At 38.4% G+C, this 9,905-nt stretch overlaps 1 protein-coding gene across 1 annotated transcript in view; it reads left to right on the top strand.

Annotated features, from left to right (window-relative positions):
* MTMR12 (myotubularin related protein 12) overlaps positions 1-9,905 on the top strand; it is a 37,698-nt gene that overhangs the window by 4,562 nt on the left and 23,231 nt on the right. Inside the window, exons 2-3 of the mRNA XM_085297692.1 lie at positions 7,552-7,606; positions 8,895-9,034. Of these exons, the coding sequence (XP_085153818.1) occupies positions 7,552-7,606; positions 8,895-9,034 (195 nt within the window). The remainder of the gene's footprint in view (positions 1-7,551; positions 7,607-8,894; positions 9,035-9,905) is intronic.

Genomic DNA, 9,905 nt, shown 5'->3' with positions numbered 1-9,905 from the left:
GCGAGCGCCCGGCCGCCGCCGCAGCGCAGCGCGGCGCTGCCCGGGTGGCCGGTGCCTCTGCGGTGCTTTATCCGAGGGGCCGCGGCGAGCGGGGCGCGGCGCCGGCGGCGGCTCCCCCGTTCAGCCGGCGCGGCTCTGCGAGCCGTGTTTCTGAGGGCGCTTGGGCGCGTTCAAACTTTCTTTCCAGTGCTTCTGCAGTGAAGCCTGGGCCTCCTCCTGGAGCAGTTCGATGTCGAAGTCGCGGGCGTGCGTGATTTCCACGTGTACTTGGTGCTGCTCCTTCCCTTGTTTACCAAACCCACCGCAACTGGAGCCGCTCTGGATTGGGCTCACTGGGGCCGYGCTGCCCGCGGACAGTGTTGGTTCAGCGCTCGCTCTCCTTTCCAGTAACCATTTCCTTGGCTGTGGCTTAAATTCTTGGAGTTCTTGGATCCTTGGAGTAACTTCTTAGGAGGATTCATCTCTGTGAAAGCTGGCCACTTTTGCCCAGTTTTCCTTCATAATTCTTAATAATCTGGGRCAAACTGGTTCTTCTTGGTTGCTTGGTCCTCTTATAGAGTATGTTTTCCTTATCTTGTCAGTTAGYGTGGAATTTGTCACTGTGAGGACCCTGGAGAATCTGTTCAGTGTTTTTCACTGAGTCTGTGAAACCCTGATGTAGGGTTGTATCAGCCCCTTTAAGTCAACTGTGCTGTTCAAAACTCATTTCCTTATTTTGTGGTAGCAACTCTGTTTTCACATGTTAGTCCTAGCGACTTGTAGCAGTTTACTTTTTAAAAGCTTTCTGAAACTTTCTTCCTTATCCTTATCAGTGAAAAAGCATATGAACAGTAGCTACAAAGATTTCTTGGTTGTGTCAGTTGACTCCACTCAGATTTTTTTTTTTTTTTTTTTTTTGCCTTGCACAAATGTGCAAAAAGGGCTGAATTCTGTGAAGGTAAGAACTTCACTTGTTGGGCCAGATGTGCAGGTATGTTTTTTTAAATGATCTCTGAAAGATAGCCAGCATGTTTGTTTAAATGGGGAAATGATTAAAGTAGACTGAAAAGGGTACCGGTCAAAAAYATATGCAGTGCAGCAGGATATCAAGTAATAAAGTATTTTAACTTGGTTTTAACTGCAGTGGTGTCACTCTTCAAGTATGGTCCTGGTAGCTGCAGGAGGAATAACTGAGGAACTTTAAACTGGAAGATGAAGCTTTTAATGAAATATCCTGCTGTGTCAAGAGACTGCAGTCATTTGCTTTTTATGTACTACTATTGTTCTTACCTATCTTCTTGATGCACTTAATCTAGAAATTTCACAGGCTCTTGCTGTAAAAGCTTTAGATACAGAGCTGACTTCTGCCATACTGCCAAAAAATAGCAGTCATCTCCRTTTCAAAAGCTTAAAACTGAAGTCAGATGTGAGTTGTTAAGCAACAGAACCATGATACAAAGCGATATGGTAGTGTGATATACTGTAGTCCTTGCCTACAACCTTCAGAGATTCGCTGGGCACATACTTTGCCTTGTTTGCAGGGAAAGTTGTTTGAGATGTTAGGCTGCTGCTGCTCCTAGAGTAGGGCAGCAATGCAGTAAGAAAGGTGTAACAGGCACTCCTGAGTCTTTGTTAAAGCCTCGGCTTGTTTGGCCTCCAGTAGTAAATCTCCAAGTACCTGAGGGACACACTGCTAATGTTTTTTTTAAAAAAACTTTAAGCTGCTATTGCTATGGACTTTTTTTTTGCTGCTTTTAGTGTGAAGAGAAATAAGAATGCTATTCATGCTCATATGCAGCAAGATAAAAGTAAGGTGTGAACAGAAATTCTCTGTATTAAAGGAACGGAAATGACTTCTGCTGCATTTCCCCAAGCGTCTGGAAAAGCAGAGTTCTTGACATCTGACTAAATATAACCTAGTTATGCTCTGCTACATGGAACCACAGATCAATCAATGGTCTGTTAAGTGCAAGACCATAGGATGTTGATATTAATGACACACTTCCCTTCACGACAGACTTGGCTACTCTGCAGGAAATGAGGGTGAACACTAAGCTATAAAAGTCAATGTTTTGACATGTCTGATGGTAGACTGGAGATATTTACCTGTGGAAGCATAGAAAACTTAATTCRTAGTTCTTGTTTTCAACCTCTAAATATTTACTGTTTTGAAGCGTTGAGGGCTAACAAGCTGGATCATATTTTCCTTAAGTCAATCTCAATTTGAATAAAATTGAGGTGTTAAATATGCTTCAAAGCTTAATGTTGCTTTTTGTGTGTGCATTCATAAAAGTGAAATCTTCCATGTTTATTCTTCTAGGGTGTTAGTTTTTGTATTAGCCCTTAAATATTTTTAAAAACAAACTACATGGGAAGATGCAGTCCATTGCTTCTCGCTTGTGAATTCTGGAAGTCTGCTCTGTATAACTTCAGAACAGCAGTAATGATGCCTGTTTGTTGCTTTGTATAATTGGAGCTTTTTTGTGTCAGGGAAGCGATGGGGGTGAGGGATAAAGTGAGCTTGGAAAGCAGTCCTCACTGCCCCTTATGTAGTAAATGCAGTCTGCCTTGTGTACAGAATACAGATGAGAATCAGGAGCACCTAGGAGTTCATGTTCTGCTTGATGCTGCTTGTGCCTACAGTCCTAGGTATACCTCAGGACACTCCGTTTTGAGGRCAGCTTTCACAGCTCTTGTGCTTTCTCTCAAATCTTCAATTCCTCTTAGCTGATAACTACTATAACTGTTTGTTCYTTRTATTTTTTGGTACAAGATCAGATTTTGTTGTGACTGTTTTTAAAATAGTATGATCTTCTAAATTAGAATAATGGATTTGAGGTATGGTATAATGAATAAAAGTTGCAAAAGTAGACGGCTGGGCTCCGARCTGATGTAGGGGAAGCAAGGAACTGAAGTCAGAGGAGATGGACAGAACAATGCAAGGAAAGAGGAGAGATTAAAAGATGTAACAGACATGGAAAACATGTGCTATGATCTAATGGGCCACTGGATAATGGAGCCAAGAAAGGAAGGAAAAGGAGCGTTTAGAGATTATTTTCTGCACTGTTTTTATTGTAAGTGTCCCTTCTGAATTGTACRAAGTGCTAGTGTAAAATTAGGATTGTCTGATCAAGTAAGTCTTTCAGAAAATTCAAGCAAACCTGAATATGTACTTTGTGTGTTAAGCATAAGTTCAGGTATTACCTTTTCTGTATGAAATACAAGTGTAACTGTTAAACTTTTTTAAAGTTTGGGGTGTTTTTACTCAAGAATATTCATTTGTTTAAGCACCAGTACTTTGCAAATATTCTGGTATACAGTTTGATACTTAGCTTTCTTAACCATATTTTTTTATCTGTATTTCAATTGCTAGTACTATAGTGAAGTATGGTTAAATAAGAAAAAGCTGAGGTTTAGGGCAAGCCTCACCATGCTGTAGAGCTTTCTTGTGGAGATACGAGTTATGAGAACTATATTACAACATTAAAACATCTTGTATTTTCACAGCAGTGCTATCAGCTGTCAGCCTTGAAGAATGTGTTTCAGATAGTGCTCTTGAAACCTTGAATATGATAGCTGTTTCCTTCATGACTTCAATCTAATAAATTTTTTTCCTCAGTATGATTACTAAAAATACTGTTTTCCACTGTTGGAACTACCTCTAGCAGAAATGTCTAGCTATGGGCAAATGGAAGAGTTACTCTGGGCTATGGTAGGTTTTGAGTTTACAGCATGTCACCCTAATTTGCAGTAACAGACTCATTGCACAGCCTCTCTGCTGAGAGTGATAAGCAATATCCCGTATCAAWAGACCTATATAAATATTTTGTAATACTGATTCCAAAAATTCTAACATCTCTGACAAGATCAGAGCAGTCTGGATGCTAGCATGCAGGGAATGTTTTCCTTTTTTTTCCCCTCTCATTTTCCATCCATAGTTGCTTATCTCCCTGTGGAGTGGGATGTGAGGAATTTGTCTATTGTGATGAGGCTCTAGGGCAAAGTAGAGCAAGAATCACTTGGAATCCCTCTCCTGCCCTGCCTGCTAGGACCCTGTTAATACAGCATCAGTGCTATGGCTGTACTGCCTTATACTCGCTATTGTCATGTGTGTCTTCTCTTATATGCTTCAATGCTTGGAGGAAGAGTCCCTCCAGACAGATCTGGAGAGCAAATCTAGTATTTTTTCAGGGTAGAGCCGAGTGCAATCCTTTACTCAACTGTAAAATATGCAGTTGTTTCCTGCACTTGGAGACTGAATCCCTTGGGGTCAGCGCACCCAGAGTGGAAGAGRCAAGTCTTCCCCTATGGCCAGTTTCTTGACCATGGTATTTTTCCCCATATTGAAGCGAGTCTGCTCAGTGTGGCTTTTCCTCTCCCTTCCTGGAGCAGTGGAGATGACAGGTACTTTAGGGCTGTCGTCATGCTATCCACTGCRGTTGGCTTGGGCTAAAAGGATGGTGCATGATAAATCAGTATGGTGTGACATATTGTCAAAATGCAGTTTTGTATGACTTTGTGATTCTGTGCAGTTAGAATTGATAATTGTTGTCTACCACTGTTTACTAAGGTGTCCTGGAAAAAAGCATATAGTACAAAGTGCCCACCCAGGTGGGAAGCTGTCTCCAAGTAAGTTACTAAAAGCTTTAGCAAAATAGAGATCTTTGTTCCTGTTGGTCCTGAATCAATTCAAACTTAACTTTCCTCTTTTGAGTGGTGTCTGGCTCTCTGCTTGTAGACATTGCTTATGATAGGGTTTCCGGTGTATCTTGAGTAAGAAGTGTGAAGTACCAAGTGGCAGCTTAGGACGCTGAGAAAGGAGAAGCTACAGATGAAGGATCTAGAGATGCACATGGTTTTTGATGACTGTCTTAGATARCAAGTGTTTACATGCTTAACTTCAAATGGTCAAAGGGTGAAGTTTCCTGAGGATTAAGGTGGTCTRATAGTTTGCTGTTGAAAGGGACAGACTTGCTCCTGCTGCTTAYGCTGCAGCTATTCTGTGCTTGAGTGACCTGTTGATGAGTCAGTTCTGTTACCAATAGGCTATAACAAAACCAAAGCCTAAACTAGCAGAASTAAAAGTTTCCAGCAGATCTTATGAACTGAATTACCCCAGCATGCAGCCAGACAAATTTGTGTGCGAGCAGGTGGTGTGGTGGGTACAAACTTCATGACTGTAGCCATGAAGYTGGTGTTGAGGAGCATCCAGCTTAGAGGCAGCAGGCTCTCAAGTCAGTCTGGAGACATATATTGTTCAATACTGAAATACTGTAGAAAAAATAAAGATGGAGTAGTGGGTAAAGAAGTACTAGCTGAACCTTTGGGTTTCCAYATAACTTGTATTGACAAATGGAGAGTTAACATCTTTTCACTGTAATGATCTTGACTTTCTCTCTTAAATGGACAAATACAAATGTAATAYTTGTAGAATTGTAAACATTAACACTTTTTTATCTTTACTTGGAAAATGAGTTCAGTGAAATGGATTCTTCAGCAATGTYCAGCTGTTCATTGCTTGCATTCTAACTATCTCTAGTGAATATGCAAGAAAGCTGTGTTTAAAATATTTACACTGTTACGGGAATATAAATGTTGACTTTCAAATAGAATTCATGCTGCTGAAGGCTCAACTGTTTGAAACTGTTGTATATTACAGGAATTCTCCTTCAGACAGTGAAATTAGCTGTTGTTGTGTATTAATCATACAATTAAGATCTTTATTCTGCTATGGCACTATTTACTTAAAAATCCTAACTTTTTCCGGGGAATACCAATTTAATGTTTAACCAAAACATTAAAAAATTATTTAAAATGGTTTATTTCTATGGTACTGTTATGGAAAATTTCAGTTCATTTTAACACACAGAAGTATATTCAAAGAACTTCCTTGGTAGCATCAGCTATTTTTCTGCTAGCACYTGTTGGCAGGCTCTGCTGAGTAAAATGATACTTAATTTTATTCTTATATCAATATGAGTAATATATGTGTACATAGTAGTAAGAATCTCTTATGGTATCTGCCAAAGTAAAGGCTTAATAGGAAATAGTGTACTACTTTGCTATTTTGCAGCAATGATAGTATGTGGCTTGTGCATGAAGAGTGTTGTATTTGGTTGTACATAAAYAGTGACAATAGAAGGCATAGCTATAAAGGCATTAGTAAACCCAGAGTTTGGCTTAAAGCTACCAGTGACAAAGRTGTAACACTGGGGAAAACTTGCATTTATTTCTCCTCTGAGTGCTGCAGTGTTTGATGCTAGCTGTGGTGGTGTGGGGTTTTTTGTTTAGTAACTTCTTTAGCTGAAAACCATGAACTTTGCTTTAAGTTACTTGTATAAGATCCAGACTTAGAAGTCAAAGGCAGCAACTTGTGTTTTGTTTTCTGTATTAGCTGCCAAATGTAGTTGCAGATTTCTTCAGGACATSACTGCTTTCATTTTAGAACTGCTACCTGTTTTCCAGCAATCCTGGAAGTCTCTGCTTTCACGCCACAGTCTCCTTAGTGTTGCTGCACAGCCGTAAAACTTTGGATCCTCAGAGTTTTGAGAACAACAAGTGATATGAATGGCACAGGGAATATATTTTTATGCTGCCAGGGATTTTTGTTTCTCTGTATTTAATCCACTGGAACTGCTGTTGCTCAAGTCTACTTTTGATAGCTTACATTGATTTACAATATTTGAGTTTAGATGCTGGTCACAAACTAGTTTTAGTTGTCTTACTGCTGTGGCCTCAGGGTAGCGGGATGTTTCCAGTTAACTAATAGTTTTCCACAAAAACTAATGCATGTGAAGTGATCCTCACTTGGAGGAGGAAGTTCAGAACTGGCTGAGCAGGAAGGGTGTAGCATGTCCTCTAATAGTTTTAGTCTTTCAACTGGAGGTTTTGCCTTAATTGTCAGTGCCATAAACCTACAATAACTGATACTGAGAGTTTAATAGTTTTTGTGCAGCTTGAGTCCAGTAGCAAGTATGTCCTGTGACTTATTTTACCTCTTGACTTTGAGATTCTGAAATCCTTTTCCATGTGGTCTTAGTATTGCTGTTTAAGTAACTTGCATACTTTGATTGGAATAATACATAATATAAGAAAATTAGAAACATAATGAAGTGCAAAGCTTTAAAAATTGTGAAAGGTTTATTAGAAACATGTCAAGTCATATCTTTGAGCTGTGTGGAGAAGCTTATAAATGAGCTTTGGGACTTGAAAGTGTAACTGACTTTAAGCTGATCCATTTACTTGTACTAAAGGAGCAAAGTAGCATCTGTAATGCTTTTATTTCTGTCTGTTATGTATGCAAACAATGCGTTTCCTATTTTTGTGTTCAGAACTGTATGACTTATGGGTGTCAAAACATTAATTATTTAGCTGTAGACTACTGACCTTAAGTGATTATCTGCTTGGAGTAGGAAAGGAGCATACTGGAAACTGAAGTAACTCATGAATTTAAATGTTCCTATTTGCTAGAATATGAGGAATTTGAGAGGCTGTTAGTACAGGAATGTTATTTACAGTATGTGTTGGAGCAAGATCTTTGCAAATAAGTAATGACTCTCTCYCTCTCTCTAGGAAATACACATAAAGGAACCCATAGAAAAGGAAGTAAATCCTCGTTTGTTACCAGGTAACTGTTGCATATTTAGAATTAGAATTTTTTAAAAAGTAAATGCTTTTTATATATGAAAACAAACATATATTTTTTTATATATATATTTATATATATAAATATATATATATATATTTATATATATTTATATATATATATATAAAAATTAAAGAAAAACCTCTCATCTGTTTGCTTCAGCAAACTCAAGTGACATCAATGTCCTGAGTAGTAAAAAGAGTTTTGGGAGAAAGCTATGCAGGTTGAATGCATTAAATATATATATCTGCACAGAYTGTTAGAAAAATTAGTTTTCATAACTTTCTTGGAGTACAATATCTTCAGATAACCTGCATTTGGAGAACTGTGTCTATACTGTAGTCTGCTTTGCTTCTTAAAGATAAAGTCATTTTTTTCCCCCTGGAAACAGACAGATAAGTAGAAAATTGAAGTTAAGTTGCTTTGCTTTGCTTCTACTTTGAGTTATTTAGGCATTTCTATACCTCATTTACTGTTAAGATTTTTAAAATTTACATCTTTTAGATTTTTTTATAAATACTGTTAGTGCTCTGCAATTCAGGAAGGATGAGCTTACTGTTACTAACAARGTATAAGCAAAGCTTAGAATCATAGTGGTGGTGCTTTCTGCAATCTGTGTAAAAGGCGGCAAATCTAGCTGTTTAAGCTTACTAAAACTTGTCTTTGAAGTAAATACTGTATTAAACTTGAAAATCARTTTCTTTTAACTTTAAGATATATGCTTTATTGGCCAATATTTATGCAAACGTGTTTGAAGACTTAAAATGATCCTGGAATCTGTAAAAAGTAGAATCTCAGGTCAATGCTGTGGAAGAAGTAACCATGATGTATTTGTATCAATCAACTAACAAAGAGTTTGACAGTAAGGAAAATCAGGAAGGTTTTCAGCTTGTTAATTTACCATATGATCTATTCCTCAGTGGGATTTGGGCTTTTTTTGAGAAGGTGCATGTATGGTGACTCCTGATTTGTAACTCCATGCATTGTTCTTCTGCCACGTAGAGCAGGTAGTGGTATGGATGCTTCTGGTCATTGAATTTCTAATCATGTTCATTTGAACACTACAGGATAGGTTTTCAGTCCATCCTGAGTAACGATGGTAACATGAAAGGCAATCAAGATACTGATTTCAGAAGCCGTTTAGTCTTGTTCTGTAACAGATACTGCTTGACAAGCTGTCAGCAAGCTAACATTGAGTTTAAGAGGAATAGTTCAAATATGTTTTAATGCTGTCAGTTATGCTGCAAGCTAAATGTTTGTTTTTGTACAGGTGAACAGCTGCTTTGTGAAGCAAACACAGTGTACAAGTATATACAAGAAGATGGGTCAAATCGTGGCACATATGGGAAACTCATATGCACAAACTTCAAGATTGCTTTCCTTGATGAAGATTCTGCTTCAGATGATAATGTAGGAAGACAAGTCTCCTAGTTGTGACCAAACAGGCTCTGAAGATGTAGTCTCTTGTACTATATAATCCTTTTCCCTTACATAAGAAAGACTGAAAATAAATCTATAGAAAATCAAAGGCCACAGTCATGTTGATCAGTTCACATCTGCTTGGTCTATATAGATCTTTCCTCAAGCTCTAACTAACTGTTTCAGTTTGGAAAAAAAAAAAAGTGCAGGCCTATTTCGGACCTTCAAAGTTAAACGTAGTTTATAACTCTTCCTTGTGAGTTAGTAATTATATAAGGCAAAAGTTAAGAGTGGATTGATTTAAAAGTTAAATGTAAAGTTTAGTTAAACCTGTGCAACTTCTGATACTTATTATCTGGCAGCAATTACAAAAGTATGAATGCCACATGTGCTTCTAAGATTGTAAAATGTCTGTCTGACTGGACGTTGGACCCCCATCTGCAGAAGCGTTTGGGTGTTCTACAGGACTGAGTAGGTAACTGTTCAGTGGGAATACCCTAGGTAATTGTCTGTTTGCCATGTGGATTAATAAATCAGATTTATTATGTTTAAGGTCAGCTGTTGCTAACTGCAAGGACATTAGAACTTGATGCTCTTGAGCAGACAAAGTTTTTAACCCTCCTCCCCCMCTGCTTTTAGAAATGATTTGAATCTAGTTCTTTTTCTGGATGCTCAAACTGAGTTGCCCTAAAGGGGGATGGTAGTTCCACTCCTTTTTGGATGTGCTCAAGCATGCCTTACAGTCTTGTCCATTTGGGATGATACCAGAGAAGGACAGCCTACTGCATGGCTTCCAAGAACACAAAGTGGTCTTGTCAGGGAAGAATGAGAAGAATATGCTTTGAAGCACTTACCCTTAGAA

The sequence above is a fragment of the Rhea americana genome, unplaced genomic scaffold (genome assembly GCF_003343005.1).
Source record: "Rhea americana isolate MKP2758 unplaced genomic scaffold, rheAme1 scaffold_13, whole genome shotgun sequence".
NCBI classification, from domain to species: domain Eukaryota; kingdom Metazoa; phylum Chordata; class Aves; order Rheiformes; family Rheidae; genus Rhea; species Rhea americana.
Note: the sequence above shows the minus strand (reverse complement) of the source record. Positions and strands in the feature narration are given on the sequence as shown.